This window comes from Mus musculus, chromosome 19 (assembly GCF_000001635.26).
Source record: "Mus musculus strain C57BL/6J chromosome 19, GRCm38.p6 C57BL/6J".
Taxonomy (NCBI): Eukaryota; Metazoa; Chordata; class Mammalia; order Rodentia; family Muridae; genus Mus; species Mus musculus.
The window spans coordinates 8,204,562-8,224,792 of NC_000085.6; the positions used below are offsets into that span (position 1 = coordinate 8,204,562).

At 40.1% G+C, this 20,231-nt stretch overlaps 1 protein-coding gene across 5 annotated transcripts in view; it reads right to left on the minus strand.

Annotated features, from left to right (window-relative positions):
- Slc22a29 (solute carrier family 22. member 29) overlaps nucleotides 1-20,231 on the minus strand; it is a 93,208-nt gene that overhangs the window by 44,394 nt on the left and 28,583 nt on the right. For 2 of the 5 annotated variants that reach the window (NM_001347426.1, NM_172776.3), the window contains exons 1-4: nucleotides 13,711-14,339; nucleotides 13,203-13,306; nucleotides 2,703-2,857; nucleotides 2,445-2,613 (exon numbers count right to left, since the gene is read on the minus strand). In NM_001347426.1, coding sequence (NP_001334355.1) covers nucleotides 2,445-2,613; nucleotides 2,703-2,857; nucleotides 13,203-13,306; nucleotides 13,711-14,112 — 830 coding nt within the window. In that variant the 5' untranslated portion in view covers nucleotides 14,113-14,339. Of the gene's footprint in view, nucleotides 1-2,444; nucleotides 2,614-2,702; nucleotides 2,858-13,202; nucleotides 13,307-13,710; nucleotides 14,340-20,231 lie in introns of those variants that run through there. The other 3 variants (XM_006527060.3, XM_011247245.3, XM_006527061.1) reach the window with 3 other exon arrangements.

Sequence of the window (20,231 nt, forward strand, 5' to 3'; positions counted from 1 at the left end):
TGGTACATTTACACAATGGAGTACTACTCAACTATTAAAAAGAATGAATTTATGAAATTCCTAGGCAAATAGATGGACCTGGAGGGCATCATCCTGAGTGAGGTAACCCAATCACAAAAGAACTCACACAATATGTACTCACTGATAAGTGGATATTAGCCCAGAAACTTAGAATACCCAAGATATAAGATACAATTTGTTAAACACATGGAACTCAAGAAGAACAAAGACCAAAGTCTGGACACTTTGCCCCTTATTAGAATTGGGAACAAAGCACCCATGGAAGGAGTTACAGAGACAAAGTTTGGAGCTGAGACGAAAGGATGGACCATCTAGAGACTGCTATATCCGGGGATCCATTCCATAATCAGCTTCCAAACGCTGACACCATTGCATACCCTAGCAAGATTTTGCTGAAAGGACCCAGATATAGCTGTCTCTTGTGAGACTATGCCGGGGCCTAGCAAACACAGAAGTGGATTCTCACAGTCAGCTATTGGATGGATCACAGGGCCCCCAATGGAGGAACTAGAGAAAGTACCCAAGGAGCTGGGGGTGGGGGGGATCTGCAACCCTATAGGTGGAACAACAATATGAACTAACCAGTACCTCCCGGAGCTCATGTCTCAAGCTGCATATGTATCAGAAGATGGCCTAGTCGGCCATCAGTGGAAAAAGAGGCCCATTGGTCGTTCAAACTTTATATGCCTCAGTACAGGGGAAATGCCAGGGTCAAGAAGTGCAAGTGGGTGGGTGGGCTGTGGGAAGCCCTTGCAGAGTGGCAGTTACAGAGTGGCAGTTACAGAGTGGCAGTTGCAGAGTGGCAGTTGGCTGCAGCTGGCCACCACACATACATAGCCAGAAAAGGTTCTTTTGCCAAGGTGAGGTTTTGAGAATTGACAAAAGTTAACCAATCAGATGAGAGACAAGTTAACCAATCAGATGAGAGACAAGTTAACCAATCAGATGAGAGACAAGTTAACCAATCAGATGAGAGAGAATGCCTGTCCTAGGCCTATAAAAGCAGCACCAGTTCTGGGCTCGAGGTCTTTCGACTCTACAATCAAGCTCTCCCAATAAACGTGTGCAGAAGGATCCTGTTGCAGCGTCATTCTTCCTGGCCAGTCGAGCGCGCACAAGAAGTGGTGCGGTCGTGCAAACTTTATATGCCTCAGTACAGGGGAAATGCCAGGGTCAAGAAGTGCAAGTGGGTGGGTGGGCAAGGGGATGGGGGAGCATGTGGGGGACTTTAGGGATAGCATTTGAAATGTAAATGAAGAAAATACCTAATTAAAAAAAGAATTAATGATTGACATGTTATCTGGGACTTCCCATTGTGGAGGATTAGGTTTTAAAAAGAATAGCTGCCCTAGCATTGCAAATAAATAAAAAATAAGCATATTATATGTACATATATATATATATATATATATATATATATATATATATATATATATATAAGATTAATTAGAATCATTTACAGGCTGCAGAAAATCTAATTCAACAATGACTAGCTGTGAATGGAAAGTCAAAAAATCTAGTAGTGAGTCCCACAAAGCTGGTCTTCTGGACATTCTGAAATCCCAAAGAGGTAATCTCCAATTCCAGGAATAGATGTGCTAACACTGTGAGGGCAAGCAGGCAAAAAGCAAACCCTTTCTTCTTCCATGTCCTTTTGTACGTTTCTAGCAGAATGTATGGCACAGATTAAAAGTGTCTTCTTGTCTCAAGATCCAAATCAAAAATATGTGTCCTCCTACTTCAAAAGTCTGGACTAGAAGTGAATTCACCCACTTCAAACCTAGAAAAAGTTATTTCTCACAGGTGTACTTTTCAATTATGAATTTTAATTCATTATAGATGCAGTCAAGTAGACAACCAAGAATAGCCACCACATAAAGACAGACAGAAAGAAGAAAAATATTCAGGCTGCATTCATTGCTACTCTTGTTTTTGTTTTGTTTTTCTACCAGAGAAACTTAAACTCTGCATAGTAGCACCTAACTACCAAATAGTATAAAATTTTTTCTATCGGGGTAACATATCCAATATTTTCAATATAATTTCTTTAATATTAAATGTTTATTTATAATATGAACTCAATTAGATGTTATCATACCTTTCATCTAGCTAATTTGTGAAATACAGAATTTGAATTTAAACAAAATTTTTGATAAAGAAGTGAATCCTCTTCAATGTACCAGTAACTCCTCCCACAGTAACATATGATTTTATAAATTTATTTAATGTTTACCTCACATTTAGGCAGAATTCAGTCTCCTCCATTTTATCTGACATTGGTTCTTGTTCTCCTCTCCGATAATTGCAAAGAGGAGCTCACACTGTCAGGTGTAGACCAAAGATAAATGCATTTCTTATGTCCTTATACCTGTTCATTACTGTCACAGAATTCCGTAACATAGAATAGGAAAGATAACTCATACCTTGTGAGTATAAGGAAGAAGAATATTGGCGCAGACATTGTCAGCTGGAGGTGATGCCAGATTCTAAATAGAAAAGCCAGTCCTGCCAATATCATGAATCCAATATTAGGAGCACAAGATGAAAGCACTGCCATCATGGCTAGGAATTTAGGGCTTGTCCATTCTAACACTGAAAGAAAAAGATACATTGACTTGAAAGGGATTTGAGAGTCAAGACCTTAGTTTGAGCAAGGTCCCATTTCAAACTCTTTGACTTACTGAGCAAGTGACTATTTACTGATATGGGTTCCACAGACATTCCTGCCAGGAATCGAAGTGAGCAGTAGATGAAGAAGGAGGGAGCAAAAGCTACACAGGTTTCAGTGATGGCAAATTGTAATAAAGCACATGTTAAAATGAACTTCCTCCCAAACCTGAGAAAAGGAAAAAATTAGATTATGGGAACAATTCAGTTTGCTTGAGACTTCAAGACAGCTATAATTATAAATAATAAGGAATTGTAAATAACAGAGAGTGCATGAACTCAAAAGATTTTTTGTTTTTATAAATAAATATATAGTTAAACAATATTTTTCTCAATTTATTATCAGCAATTTTATTAACTCATGCCATATGATAAAATACTATGTTGGTATTATAACATATCATAAAGATATAATGTACATAGCATATTTATGACTGATGTGTTTCATTGATATGACAAGATACCTGTTAAAAGCTCCTTAAGGGAAAAAACGCATATTTTGTTAGAGTACCAGCAGATACACAATAAATAAAACATGGTATCTGGTCAGTATGGTACCATGAACATGAGATAGATGACTCATACAGAGGATGAAACAGTAAAATACCAGACTTCAAATAGGTATTTCCCACAATATGTACTCAAGCAACCCAATTCCTCCAGGGAAATTCCATTACCAAATGTTCTGTGTCCTCCCAAAACACCGACATTAGCTAAAGTAAAAATTGTTCAAAAACCTGAGATTTTGGTGGACACATGAGCATAGTACAAAACACAAATAGACTTGTAAAAGTAGGTACCTAAGCCAGCACTTGGAAGTTTAGTACTGCAGAGGTCATGGCTACAGTAATATCACAGGAATATTTGACCTGTTCCTTTGTAAAAGCTACTTTTGGTGAATTAGAATGTATTGACCTTGAAATTCCTATTCCATTTTGCAATACAGACTATAAGACAGTCATCATGCAGGGCAAGATACATCTAGAAAGTTTCAGAGAAATGAGCAACACTGAGAATGAAGAAACACCAAAGAGGCATGATTTAACATAGGAAAACAAAATTTTGAGTTACCCAGAATATGAGAAATGCATTGTTTTCTGTCGAATTGAACAAATCATTTGTACTGAATTTATTGGAGCAGCTGTGCTAACAAATGGGAACTGGGAAACCGATGTGTTATTTGCAACTCTCAACAGCTTAGTCACATCATAACATGTATTATACACTTAATCTCATAAGTACTGTGGTGGTTTGAATATGCTTGGACCAGGGCAATTGGCACTATTAGGAGGTGTGGGCATGTTGGAATATATGTTGCCTTGTTGGAGGAATGTATTTATAAATGCACTCTCTGTGGGGGTGTGCTTTGAGGTCTCAATGCTCAAGATCTTCCTAGTGTGGAAAAAAAAAATCCTCCTCCTGGCTACCTGCAGCAGACATTCTCTTTCTGCCTGCCTTTGGATAAAGATATAGAAATATCAGTTCCTTCACTAACACCATGTCTACCTGGACACTGCCATGCTTCCTGCTAGGATGATACCGGACTAAATGCCTGACACAAGCTAGTCACAATTACATGCTGTCCTTATTAAGAATTTCCATGGTCATGGTGTCTCTTCACAGCAATAAAACCCTAAGAGAGAAGCTGGTAACAGGAGTGTGGTATTGCTGTGACAGGACTGACCATGTTTTTGTTTAGAGGGATGTGGATTTGGGAATATGGGATTATGGAAATCAGTGGAATGCTTTAAGTTGGGTTGAATGGGCCTAGTAGGAATATGGAAGACATTGGTATTGAGAGTAATTTGAACTGTGAAACCCTGACTCAAGAGGTTTTAGAGGACAATAATGTTAATCTGTAGCCCAGAGACCATTTTGTGATATTTTGGTGAAAAATGTGACTGCATGTTGCCCTGGTTCAAAGAGTCTGCCTGAGGCTAAAGTAAAGAGATTTAGATTCATTGCATTAGCAAAGGAAATCTCAAAAACCCAGGTATAATTTCTGTTGTCTGGTTATGAAATGTCAAACTAATGAAGAGCATTTAGATGAAAATACACAAGCTGAGAAAGAAAAAATACAAAATGTATGGTTCAAATATTAAATGGGCACCAGATAGTGGAATGGAGCTGAATTCTTTGCTCAAGAAGATAGAGAGATTAAAGGATGTGTGGCCTCAGAGTAAAATCTCGTCCAGCTAATCATATTGTTTATGTGTTTGTGGTTGAACAAGGCCCTATTAGGAGGTATAGCCATGCTGGAGTAGTTGTGGCCTTGTTGAAGAAAGTATGCCACTATGGGCATAGGCTTTGGGGTCTCAGTTCTAAGATCTACCTAGTATGAAAGAGAGTCTCCTTCTGGCTGCCTGCAGCAAACAATAATCTTCTGCCTACCTTTGGATCTAAATATAGATAATAATTATATAGATATAAATATCTAAATAATTAAATCTATATGCCAGCCAAAATTAAATGTCCTGTTTAAGAGTTATCTTGGGAAGTGAAAGATCTGTATGATAAGAACTTCAAGTCTCTAAAAAAGAAATCAAAACAGATCTCCCATGCTCATGGATTGGCAGGATCAATATAGTAAAACTGATTATCTTACCAAAAGCAATCAACAGATTAAGTGCAATCCCCATTAAAATTTCACCAATTAGAAATTAATTCAACGAATTAGAAAGGGTAAATTGCAAAATCATCTGGAATAACCAAAAACCTAGGATAACAAAAGCTATTCTCAATGATAAAAGAACCTCTGGTAGAATTACCATGCCTGACTTCAAGCTGTACTACAGAGCAATTGTGATAAAAACTACATGGTACTGGTACAGCAACAGACAGGTAGACCAATGGAATAGAATTGAGCATCCAGAAATGAACCCACACACCTATGGTCACTTGATCTTTGACAAGGGAGTTAAAACCACCCAGTGAGAAACCATTCATTTTCAACCAATGGTGCTGGCACAACTGGTGGCTATCATATAGAAGAATGTGAATTGATCCATTCTTATCTCCTTGTACTAAGGTCAAGTATAAGTGGATCAAGGAACTCCACAGAAAACCAGAGACACTGAAATTTATAGAGGAGAAAGTGGGGGAAAGCCTCGAAGATATGGGCACAGGGGAAAATTCCTGAACAGAACAGTGATGGCTTGTGCTGTAAGATTGAGAATCGATAAATGGGACGTCAAAAATTGCAAAGCTTTTGTAAGACAAATGACATTGTCAAAAAGACAAAAGGCCACAAATAGTTTGGGAAAGGATCTTTACCAATCCTAAATCAGATAGGGGACTAATATCAAATATGCATATAAAGAACTCAAGAACTTGGACTCCAGAACATCAAAAAACCCTATTAAAAATGGGGTACATAGCTAAACAAAGAATTCTCAACTGAGGAATAATGAATGGTTGAGAAGCACCTGAACAAAATGTTCAACATCCTTAATCATCAGGGAAATAGAAACCAAAACAACCCTGAGATTCCATCTCACACCAGTCAGAATGGCTAAGATTAAAAATTCAGGTGACAGGAGATGCTGGCCAGGATGTGGAGAAAGAACACTTCTCCAGTGCTGGTGGTATTGCAAGCTTGCACACCCACTCTGGAAGTCAGTCTGGAAGTTCCACAGAAAATTGGACAAAATACTACCAGAAGATCCAGCAATATCTCTCCTGGGCATATACCCAGAAGTTCCAACTGGTAATAAGAACACATGCTCCACTATGTTCATAGCAGCCTTATTTATAATAGCCAGAACCTGGAAAGAACCCAGATGTCCCTCAACGTAAGAATGGATACAGAAACCGTGGTACATTTATACAATGGAGTACTACTCAGCTACTAAAAACGATGGATTTATGAAATTCTTAGATAAAAGGGTGTATCTGGAGGATATCATCCTTAGTGACATAACTCAATCACAAAAGAAGTCATTAGATATGCACTCACTGATAAGTGGATATTAGCCCAGAAACATAGAACAGCCAAGATACAATTTGCAAAACACAAGAAAATCAAGAAGAGGGAAGACCAATGGGTGGATACTTCATTCCTCCTTAGAATAGGAAATAAACTACCCATGAAAGGAGTTATGGAGACAAAGTTTGGAGCTAAGACGAAAGGATGGACTATCCAGAGACTACCCCATCCAGGGATCCATCCCATAATCAGCCACCAAACCCAGACACCATTGCATATGCCAGAAAGATTTTGCTGAAGGGACCCTGTTATAGCTGCCTCGTATGAGGCCATGCCAGTGCCTGGCAAATACAGAAGTGGATGCTCACAGTCATCTATAAGATGTTACACAGGGCCCCCAATGGAGAAGTTAGAGAAAGCACCCAAGGAGCTAAAGGGGTCTACAACCATATAGGTGGAACAACAATATGAACTAACCAGTAACCCCAGAGCTCGTATCTCTAGCTGCATATGTAGTAGAAGATGGCCTAGCTGGCCATCACTAGGAAAAGAGGCCCCTTGGTATTGCAAACTTTATATGCCCCAATATAGGGGAATGCCAGGGCCAAGAAGTGGGAGTGGGTGGGTAGGGGAGCAGAGCAGGGGGAAGGTATAGGGAACTTTTGGGATAGCATTTGAAATGTTTACAAAGAAAATATCTAATCAAAAATTGGAATATTTAAAAAAATATTCAACATCCTTATCATCTGGGAAATGCAAATCAAAACAGCCCTGAGATTCGACCTCACACCAGTCAGAATGGCTAAGATTAAAAATTCAGGTAACAGCAGATGCTGGCGAGGATGTGGAGAAAGAGGAACACTCCTCCATTGTTGGTGGGATTGCAAGCTTGTACAACCACTCTGGAAGTCAGTCTGGCTGTTCCTCAGAAAATTGGACATAGTACTACCGAAAGATCCAGCAATCGGTATATCCTGCGCATATACCGAGAAGATATTCCAACTGGTAATAAGAACACATGCTCCACTATGTTCATAGCAGCCTTATTTATAATAGCCAGAACCTGGAAAGAACCCAGATGTCCCTCAACAGAGAAATGGATACAGAAACTGTGGTACATTTACACAATGGAGTACTGCTCAACTATTAAAAACAATGAATTTATGAAATTCTTAGACAAATGGATGCATCTGGAGGATATCATCCTGAGTGAGGTAACCCAATCACAAAAGAAGTCACTTGATACACACTCACTGATAAGTGGATATTAGCCCAGAAACTTAGAATACCCAAAAACAATTTGCAAAACACATGAAACTCAAGAAGAAGGAAGGCCAAAGTGTGGATACTTCCTTCCTTCTTAGAATGGGGAACTAAATACCCATGGAACGAGTTACAGACACAAAGTTCAGAGCTGAGACAGAAGGAAGGACCATCCAGGGACTGCCCCACACATCCCATATACAACTACCAAACCCAGAAACTATTGCATATGCCAACAAAATTTTGCTGACAGTACCCTGACATAGCTCTCTCTTGTGAGGCTATGGCAGTGCCTGGCAAATACAGAAGTGGATTTCACGGTCATCTATTGAATGGAACATAGGACTCCCAATGGAGGAGCTAGAGAAAGTACCCAAGGAGCTAAAGGGGTCTGCAACACTATAGGAAGAACAACAATATGAACTAAGTAGTACCCCCCCCCCCAGATATGTGTCTCTAGTTGCATATGTAGCAGATGATGGCCTAGTCAGCCATCCATGGGAGGAGAGGCCCTTGGTCTTGCAAAGATCATATGCCCCAGTACGGGGGAATGCCAGTGCCATGAAGCAGGAGTGGGTGGGTTGGGGAGTAGGGTGGGCATAGGTTATAGGGGGCTTTGGGGATAGCATGTGAAATGTAAGTGAAGAAAATATCTAATAAAAGAAAGAGCTACCTTGGTCATGGTGTCTCTTCACAGCAAAGAAACCCTAAGACAAGTACTTACATGACATACATGTCTTCTGTAAAAATGACTCCATTTAGATTGAAAAAGAATGAATAAATAAATGACATATTAAGTAAAAATAATTAAATGTCCATTTATAAAGGTTGGTTGGCTTAAATATTATATAGAGTTCTAAAATAAATCTTATATATTGTTACAGGAAATAGTAATTTCTAAAATTAATGCTTTAGATGGCAAGCCATTGGTGGTAGCATTGTTGTTTCTTTCCAAAAGAAGAATCATTAAATATAGAAATTCTGAAATTCAGTTTTCCATTGTGCATATATACTTTTCCTGATTGATTTTGTTGTTAAAACTTAGTACTCCTTGACTTCAGTGACTTTATTAACCTGCTTCTTTAAAAAGAATTCTGGGATCAAGGAACTTCACATAAAACCAGAGACACAGAAACTTATAGAGGAGAAAGTGGGGAAAAGCCTTGAAGATATGGGCACAGGGGAAAAATTCCTGAACAGAACAGCAATGGCTTGTGCTGTAAGATCGAGAATTGACAAATGGGACCTAATGAAACTCCAAAGTTTCTGCAAGGCAAAAGACACCATCAATAAGACAAAAAGACCACCAACAGATTGGGAAAGGATCTTTACCTATCCTAAATCAGATAGGGGACTAATATCCAACATATATAAAGAACTCAAGAAGGTGGACTTCAGAAAATCAAATAACCCCATTAAAAAATGGGGCTCAGAACTGAACAAAGAATTCTCACCTGAGGAATACCGAATGGCAGAGAAGCACCTGAATAAATGTTCAACATCCTTAATCATCAGGGAAATGCAAATCAAAACAACCCTGAGATTCCACCTCACACCAGTCAGAATAGCTAAGATCAAAAATTCAGGTGACAGCAGATGCTGGCATGGATGTGGAGAAAGAGGAACACTCCTCCATTGTTGGTGGGATTGCAGGCTTGTACAACCACTCTGGAAATCAGTCTGGCGGTTCCTCAGAAAATTGGACATAGTACTACCGGAGGATCCAGCAATACCTCTCCTGGGCATATATCCAGAAGATGTCCCAACTGGTAAGAAGGACACATGCTCCACTATGTTCATAGCAGCCTTATTTATAATAGCCAGAAGCTGGAAAGAACCCAGATGCCCCTCAACAGAGGAATGGATACAGAAAATGTGGTACATCTACACAATGGAGTACTACTCAGCTATTAAAAAGAATGAATTTATGAAATTCCTAGCCAAATGGATGGACCTGGAGGGCATCATCCTGAGTGAGGTAACACATTCACAAAGGAACTCATACAATATGTACTCACTGATAAGTGGATATTAGCCCCAAACCTAGGATACCCGAGATATAAGATACAATTTGCTAAACATATGAAACTCAAGAAGAATGAAGACTGAAGTGTGGGCACTATGCCCCTCCTTAGAATTGGGAACAAAACACCCATGGAAGGAGTTACAGAGACAAAGTTTGGAGCTGAGATGAAAGGATGGACCATGTAGAGACTGCCATATCCAGGGATCCACCCCACAATCAGCATCCAAACGCTGGCACCATTGCATATACTAGCAAGATTTTATCGAAAGGACCCAGATGTAGCTGTCTCTTGTGAGACTATGCCGGGGCCTAGCAAACACAGAAGTGGATGCTCACAGTCAGCTAATGGATGGATCACAGGGCTCCCAATGGAGGAGCTAGAGAAAGTACCCAAGGAGCTAAAGGGATCTACAACCCTATAGGTGGAACAACATTATGAACTAACCAGTACCCCAGAGCTCTTGACTCTACCTGCATATGTATTAAAAGATGGCCTAGTCGGCCATCACTGGAAAGAGAGGCCCATTGGACACGCAAACTTTATATGCCCCAGTACAGGGGAACGCCAGGGCCAAAAAGGGTGAGTGGGTGGCTAGGGGAGTGGGGGTGGGTGGGTATGGGGGACTTTTGGTATAGCATTGGAAATGTAAATGAGCTAAATACCTAATAAAAAATGGAAAAAAAACCATTTAGATTATCAATACATATTCCAATATTAGCATAGATTTGGCATAATCTAAATGTTTTATTGATTTTAGATTTAAAAAAATCAGTGCACTCCTGTTTTTAAACAACGAAGTTAAAATGACAGTCAAGTAGTAATGTATATTTTAATATTTATAGTCTTTAGTACATCATGGTACCTTGCTCTACAGATGCAGGATGTGGGTGGAAGTTACCCAAGGAGACATTTATTGGACAATAAAAAAAATTCTGTTTTATTTCTTCACTTGTAGACAGACTATATTGTTTATTGTATGGATATATCACCTGTCAGTTAAAAAGCCTATGGCCTATGGTTTAGGCAGGAAATAGGGTTGGTCCTACGAGAGAGATAGAAAGGATTTGGGCATATAGCCAGGGTGTGGTATCGGCCCAGAAAAAAATGTGAGGAGATAGATGAATGATACCTGAGCACTGGTAAACAGCCACGTGGTAGAATTCAGATTAAAATAACTAGGTTATCTTTGGGTACAGTATAGTCATAGAAGAGCATAGCTGTATGGTCAAGGTATTTGTAAATAGATTTTGAGTCTCAGTCTTATTTCTATGAGCATGGGGCTAGGAGGAAGAACCAGGCCCCAACTTCAGCAGTTTCTAATGTCTCTGTTTCATTATATTACACTATCTAAAGTGTTATCACATATTTCCAAAACTGTCATTAAGTGTACTCCCCCCACCCCGTTTTTGAGTATTGACACTCCTCAAAGAAGAAACTAATATTGCTCCATCGGAGCATTATGAGACACTATTTTTGAAAGATATAAACAAACATGTATTCACTTCAGCTAGAGAACTGAAAAGAGTCTAGAGAAAAGATAACACAAAAGTCTAACTTGCTGAAACAATCAGTTTTATTATACTACTCAAATGAAGATAGGGGAGAAGTTCCTTAAAGGAGTAACATGAATCAAAGACAGCTCTATCACCAAACACATCCTGCATGGGAGATAGCTCATGAAAGCTGGAAACACAGTGTCCTGTCTGGCCACAGATAGTTCAACAGGTTGGTGGGTGGCCTCTGCTGGTAACAGTTAGTTTGAGCCTCTTCCTGGTAACTTTGTAACATTAATGAATTCTGTCTTTCCAGAGTGTTCAGCTGGTCTGAGCCCTTTCTAGGCAGATCAGCATGTCTGAGAGTGTCTCTGAGAAATACTTTCTACTTAGACATGCATGAAAAAGGAGGGGACTAACTGATCTGGTCAATTCAGGGACTTCTTTAAGTTATTTGATTGTTTACCCACTAATCTTCCCTGCAGAGTGAATGTTTCACCTCCCTTAGAACATCCCTTGTTTTGTCTCCCAGTAAACATCCTATCACAAAATATGCAATTGGGTCAGTTTTGCTTCAACCTACTTTGTTTTAAGGAGTGTCTATATAACAGGAAGAAAACTGAATCAAGTTGATTTGCAGAAACAGTTGTCAATTTAAGGAAAATATTATCAGGCACAAGATGCTGTTTCTTATTCCACAATTAAACTTTTCAGTATTTACTTGCCTAATCACATAATAGTATGGATTCTGTAAGTGTCAGAAAGGTGTGTCAGTAGAAGCAAGCATAGAAGAGATAGGTATAACTTCCAAATGTTGGTTTCAGGGAGAATCTGAAAAAATTTACTTCAAAAAGTGAGGTTAAAATGAAGGCTGTATTCTCTGATCACTCAAGCAGTTGGTCAACTCAGGATATGAACCATGTCCTCGAATGGAAATCATATATCACTCTTAAAGGATGAAGCCAAAAAGCAAAGGGAGGGGGGGAGTCAGGGTGGCTGTAGCATTATCTAGTCATATTTTGACGCAAAGGGTTGAGAAAGGAATTTCCACTAAGGTTTTGTTACTAACTGGGGCCAGCCAGTCACTGGAAGGGAGTAAATATGTGTGGTTGGGATTTATCTAGGTTACCAGGTCCTTGACTCAGAGCCTTGAAGATCAGACCCCATTCTGGGCATCTAGCACATAACTCAATATGATTAGAGAACAAATGAGTGAACAAGCTGCATGTAGTCAATTAAGTCTATGACAGGCTATAAGTTATATACCTTTATGACTTTATATACCTCTATGTTTGTATAGATAACAGGCAGTTTCCCTTTTTACATTCTTTTGTAATTTACTGGTTAACAGACAAACATGAAACATCTGGACAAACATGATAAAAGTTGGTTTCTGGCCTGGAAACATGAACTTAGTTTGACCCTGGCAGCAAGATGAAGATGTTATCCCTGAGATGGCTGGACTCAGACTACTGTCTCCTTCAACCAACCCCTAATCACACTTGGCTGTATATTTCACAGGCATCCAAAGGCATTCTGCTTGTTGTTATCAAGCAACTAAAATACTGTATTATTTTCACTTGGCATCACATCTACTCAGTTCAGTGTCCTAGAGGAAGGGAGCCATGTGCCTTGACCTGGAGGAAGGGAACTTTCTGCCTCTTGAACACTGTTCATAGATTTTTCTTTTATTGGTTCAGTGTCAGAACTAGAACAGTATAATATACAACCAATACTTCATGTCTAATGAGTGACAGCTGCTAAAAGTGCATGTAGAGTGGGTAGGAGCATTTTAAACACACTCACCTGTCTGACAGATGGCCACATATGATACCCCCTATAAATAGGCCAATCATGAATGAAAATTTAGTGACAGAATTCAGTGCCTGAGATTCACATACCAAGTCCCACTAGAAAAGAAGAAATGACCAACTCAGAGATTATAGCTACTCAGTGCCATTTGCTCTAAGCCTTCACCATAAATCCTGATATTACTCTATAGCCCTATCTTACACTTCAACATTCCTTTTGCATACAATATTATTTCTACTATCCGTTAAGATTACCTTTCTCTATAACCTTAATCAAACTCTCTGTATCTAAGGTTAATGATTTGTAAACCATGCTACAAAGTTCTCTCAAATAGGCCATAATGTGCCATCATCCTTAGAATAAAATACTAGAAGAATGAGAAATGTTTCACATTTAGTATAACAGTAATTAATGTCTAAAACACAAAGACTGAGCTAAATGAATATCTACTATTGTGCCCTTGGGACAGCACAATCATGAATTCGTTGTGGGAATGACTTACCTCAGTCACAATGGTAGAAAGGAAGTTGCTCCTGTCATACACCCAACCATCCACACAGGGCTCAGTGTCTGGCTCTGACACATTGGAGAAAGTGCCATTCAAATGAAGAAGATGCCACTGTGGTTGGGCAAAACGACGACATTTATCCAGTCTCAGGTTGGAATCCAGGGGGATGGAGATCCTCAGGAGGTCATCTTGGCTCAGTATCCTACTGCCATTATCAGAGGCAGTGTCATTGTCAAGGATGGGGACCCAGCAGCGATGATTGGGAATGGCTGCAGTAAAGTTCTCCATTCCAATATGTGGTACTACAATGGCATTGAGGAGGAAAAGAAAAACTATCTGAAGGATCTGGAATCTTCCTAGGCTTCCAACTTGATTCAGGAGTTCTTGAAAGGACATTGAGGTTGAATAACTATTTCCAAAGGGAGACAAAGACTTTACTGTAAAAAAATATTGGTACAAAGCATTAAAAAATTATGTTTCACAAAGGCACCTTAAATAGTGTTGATCCTGAGCTGTTCTTCATGTGTCCCTTCTGCATTGCTGTCAGAGTCGCATTACCCTCTAGTGAGCTAAATGTTAGGTATGGAGCCTATTATTTTAAAGTCAGTAAGCATTTTACTAATGTTTTATTTCTGCAATTGGATTTGTTAATGATTTATTTTTAAAGGAATTTTGCTTACACAATTCCCATGGTCAACTATGGACATTGGTCTTCAAATCTCAGAAAACAATAAAAGAGTTAACATATTACATTTAATGCACCACAGAATGTGCAATTTAAAGGACTTCAAAAACATTCTATGCCCCAGTATAGGGGAATGCCAGGGCCAAGAAGCGGGTATGGCTGGATTGGGGAGCATGGGGAGTGGGTAGGGGATAGGGGATTCTTGGAGAGGAATCTAGGAAAGGGGATAACATTTGAAATGTAAATAAAAAAATATCTAAAAAAAATAAAAGAATTCAAAGTGAACCATTTTATTTTTTACAGTGTGTTGTGTTGAGTATTAAATTTGGTTAAAAGAGTTAAGAAAAAGAATTAAAGTTGATGGGCATGGTGGCACATGCCTTTAATCCAGCACTTTGGGAGGCAGAGGCAGAGGCAGGCAGATTTCTGAGTTTGAGACTAGCCTGGTCTACAAAGTGAGTTCTAGGACAACCAGGGCTACACAGAGAAACCCTGTCTCGAAACCCACCCACCCCTAAAAAAGAATTAAAGTTAAATTATTTAAGATGAAGCATGGTTCACATGCTGTTTCAAATAAGAACCCCCCTCTCCCCAGGCTCATATGTTGAATGCTTGGTTCTCAGTAGATTGAATTGCTTGAAGAGATTAAAATTTGTGACCTTGGTGGAGGACATTCATCACTTGGGTAGGATTGGAGGATTATATTCCTAATGAGCTTTTCTCTCTTTGCCACTGTCTTGCAGATACGGATGTAAGCACTTAACTATGCTCCAGTGCTTTGCCTGCCAGTCTGTTGCCAGGCTCCTTTCTATGATTAAAGTGGACTTATGCTCTATCCTGTAAGCAAGCTCTAAATTAAAAGTTTTCTTTGTTATGGGGTCTCCTCACAGAGATAGAAAATTAACTAAGCCAAAAGTTGGTAGCAAAGTGTGGTATGTTTCTATGACAGGCACGACTATCCAAATTTTTGGAAAAATATCAAAAACTTGGGCACTTTGGACTAGAAAAGTGGTTTAACATTGCAACTGGGGCATAATATCTCCTCCTATTTAAGCTTGGAAGACACTCATGCTGACATCAATGTAGAATACAGAGGCTCAGCACAAGAGGTTACTAATGGAAACAATATTAGAAACTGGGATACTGACCATTCTTGTAATATTTTGCAGAGAAGGTTCCCACCTCCTGCCCTTGTCGTAGAAATCTGTCTGAAGCTAAATTGAAAAGTTTTAGACTAAATCTGTTGATGGAGATTTCAAGACAGCCTAATTTTGATACTATTTTATAATTGTTATGGAATATAGTGCTGTCAGGCCAAGCCATGGTGGACCCCTGAAAAAATTTGCCAAGCCACAGATCTTGTGCAAAATAGGATTATTGGTAGAGGACAGTTGAGTGAGGACATGGGGAAGGGATAGAAGCAGATAAGTAGATTTATGGACAGACAGACAGATAAACAGACAGCAACGAGAGAGCCATGAGAGCAGTGAGGATCACACAGGGAGAACAGAGAGAGGGGATGCAGAGAGATCAAGCTAGTGTGGCTGGTGTTAGTTTTATCTGCAGCACACCTGATACACCTGATATACCTGGCACACTTGTGGCAGGAGCAGGTGATAGCATAAGCAGTTGCTGGATCCCTGAGAGCAAACCACTGGAATTGCCTGTGTGCTAACAATGATTATTATTGATCATTCTTGTAAAGTTCTAAAGTGAAAATGCAAGCAAAAAGAGATACAGAGCATGCAGTTTGAGTACAAAAAGAGCATTAGAAAAATCTAATATTGAAGCCAAATCTTGTTCTCAAAGATAGAAGAAGATTAAAGCTAGGCCTGATTCAAGATGGAATAGAGTGTTATCTTTGGGGCAAGAATCCCCACTCCACAAGTTTCTAGATTGCTGAAATTGCCAGGACCCAGGAAGGCTGGAATGTTAGTCAAAGGCTGGGAGGAGATTCAGGCAACTGAGCATTATCAAAAGCATCTGGTTCAATAATCCAGATGAAGAAATGGTGAGCAATCATATCAGCTTGATTGGTTCACGTGAACTCTGAGCAAATCCAACAACCCTTGATACAGCTAATAAGCCGCCTCCCTTCTGTTTCAGACCTGTTTCCACGCCTTCAAAAACCAAGAAGTTGGGTGGGTAGGGGAGCAGGGTGTGGGGAGAGTACAGGGAACTTTTGGGGTATCATTTGAAATGTATATAAAGAAAATATCTAAATATCTAAATTTATAAATAAATAAATAAATAAATAAATAAATAAATAAATAGATAAATAAATAAATATGAAAACCCAAACTGCCACCTCAGTTTCTCCTTCTTACCAGGATACTCCAGCGCCTACTAGCTCCACCTCACCAGAGCCCTCCCATCCCCGTGTGCCAGCTGCAGGTTGCTCCAATCATCTTGCATTGGCACTAACCTTCACCCCTCCTATTACTCGCTCTAGGGCCACAGCCAAACCCCCAAGTTGTTCCTCTCCAGAGACACCTGATCCAGGATTGGACCTTCCTCTGAGGGAAGTTATTGGGGTAGATGATCTTGTCAGAGTACATGTTCAATTCTCACTGAGTTAACTTTCTCAAATAAAAATCAGACTGTATTTCTATACCTCTGACTCCTCTGCCTTTATTAAAGAGTTCTAGTATATTACTCAATCTCTTTTTATATTTTTAATTTTTATTAGATATTTTTTCATTTACATTTCAAATGCTATTCCCCTTCCTAGTTTCCTCTCCAAAAGTTCCCTATACACTCCCCCTGCCCTGGTCCCCAACTAACCCACTCCAGCTTCCTGGCCCTGGCATTCCCCCGTACTGGGGCATATAATCTTTGCAAAACCAAGGGCCTCTCCTCCCATTGATGGCCGACTAGGCCATCCTCTGCTACATATGCAACTAGAGACACAAGCTCTGGGGGTGCTGGTTAGTTCATATTGTTCTTCCTATAGGGTTGCAGACCCCTTTAGCTCCTTAGGTACTTTCTCTAGCTCCTTCATTGGGAACCCTGTGTTCCATCCAATAGATGACTGTGAGCATCCACTTCTGTATTTGCCCCAAATAATCCTATTTAAAAATGGGATACAGAGCTAAACAAATAATTCTCATACCGAATGGCTGAGAAGCACCTGGAAAAATGTTCAACATCCTTAATCATCAGGGAAAGGCAAATCAAAACAACCCTGAGATTCCACTTCACGCCAGTCAGAATGGCTAAGGTCAAAAATCCAGGTGACAGCAGATACATTACTCAATCTTATACTTTGATCTTACATGATATACATATGATCCTTACTAATAATTTACTTCCTGATGAATGCTAGAAAGTTTGGGAACAGGCAAAAATACATGCAGACAAAATTCATCAAACAGATAAAACATATCCAAACGGATCTGAGGCAGTACCGGACAAAGATCCTTGATGGAATTATAATTCCATAGGTGGTATTTTAGCCAGAGATAGATTCATAATCTGCCTCCTGGCTGGTCTCTATGAGGCAGCCTTAAAACCAGTAAGTTTGAAAAACTCCAAGAGGTTATCCAGGACAAACAGGAAACCCCATCCCAATTTTTAGAATGCCTCACAAAGACTTTATTACAATACACTAATCTGGACTCTGAAGACTCAGAAGGTAAACAACTTATGGTGACCTACTTTTATTCCCAGAGCTACCCCAACATAAAAGCTAAACTTAGGCAGTTGGAGAACTGCCCTAACTCCATAGGCAAAAGTTTTTGTGCTGGCCTTCAAGGTGTACCATGAGAGAGATGAGAAAGCCCACAAACAAAAATGCCACATGCTCGGGAAGGCTTCCCAACAAGTCCCAGCTATTGCCTTGGACTTCAAGTCTTCTAAGGCTCAGAGACCACCAGGCCCCTGCTATAGATGTGGTCAACAAGGTCGCTGGGCAAGGGCTTTCCCTACCCTCTGCAAACAAAGGGGCCATATCCTAGGTGCCATTAGGAGGGACATTGTACTGTCAATTGCCTTCATGCCATGCAAGAGAGAGGGGCATCACTCCCAGGTAACCCTCTAGCTGGTCTCCTAGGCTTGACTATGGACGACTGAAGAGGCCCAAGCTTTGTCAACCTGACCATGGCCATCACTAGCAGGGAGACCCAGGTAGCCATCATGGTATGTGGACAGCCCATCTCCTTCTTCTTGGTCACTGGGCCACTTATTTGGTAGTTTTGGGGACCCACTTCCTCTCACATTTTCCTTTCGTTGAGGTAGGTGGACAGTCTTACCTTCCTCACCAGACCCCACCACTTAATTGCATTTTTAGGTGTGTACTTCTCACCTATTCCTTTTTGGTAGTGCTAACATGTCCTGTCCCCTTATTGAGAAGGGATATTTTAGCTAAGTTGGGAGCCTCTATTTCCTTTGCTTTCCCCATTCGCCTAAACTCAACCTCGACAGCAGTCACTCTGCTCCTTTTTCTAGCCAGTCAACCTAATAGCACTAACATGTTGGTTCCTTTACCAGCTTCTCATGTGGACTCCAAAGTTTGGGACATCCCTCTGTTGCTCAACATCATTCTCCTGTTGTCTTCCAGTTATTGGACTCTAGCAGGTACATCACCCAAGCTCAATACCCCACCTGCTCTCTCTCCAGATCCTCAGGGGACTTAAAGCCTATCATTTCTGACCTTAAGGAAAAAACTCATTTGTCCCACCTCTTCCCCTCCTTTAACACCCATATACTAGCAGTTAAGAAACCTAATGATACTTATCACCTGGTTCAAGACCTCAGGTGCATTAATTCTGCAGTGGTTCCCCTCCATCCTGTTATGGCATAACCCTATACTTTTCTTTTCACTATACCCTCAGGGACTTCCCATTTCTCAGTCATGGATCTCAAGGATATATTTTTCTCTATTTCTCTAGATGCCAAGTCACAGAACATATTAACCTTTACCTGGACAGATCCTGAAACCCACTTCTCTACCCAACTTACCTGGACTGTTATACCTCAGGAATTCAGGGACAGCCCACACTTATTTGGCCAGGCCCCAGCTTCTGAATTACTCTATCTCTCCCTAAATCTAAGATTGTGCTTTACTTAGATGATATCCTTCTCTGCAGCCCTTCTCTAGATATTAGCCAAGCTGACAACTCTGCTCTTCTAAATTTCTTTTCTAGTCCAGGTTACAGGGTCTCACCTTCTAAAGTCCAACTCTCAACTCCTCAGGTCATGTATGTGGGACTAACAATTACCCCAACCCACAAAGCTATTACCTTATATAGAAAATATCTGATTTGGTCTCTAACTGTTCCTTCTACAAAGGAAGAGATTTTATCATTCCTAGGAATAGTTAGTTTTTTCCTTCCTGGGTTCCTTTCTTTTCCCTCCTTTCCTGCCTCTTATATGAAGCAGCAAACGTTTTCTCAAACCTGTTACCAAGGCCATTCAAAGGTTTCAACAGGCTCTCCTTAAGGCCCCAGCCTTACAACTCCATGATCTAACTCATCCTTTTTCCTTCTATGTCACTGAAAAAGAGAGATTTGCCCTTGGAGTTTTAGGTCACCAACTGGGACCCTCTTTTGCACCTGTAACATACTTGTCAAAAAAATGATCTAAACATCCAGGGATGGGCACCTTGTATCTGGACCTTAGTACCGCAGACCCTCTGGGTCCCTTTGTCTGCATGTCTCTGGGTGCAGATGTGCAAGGAGTTGGCAAATGACAGACAGACCAACACGCAAGATTGTGTAGAATCTGAATGTAATTTGTCAAATTGAGCATCAAACTTTATATACAGAAGAAAATAGGGAAGTTAGGTGACACATCGGCAAGGTACAAATGAGGTTACTGGATGCTTAATGAC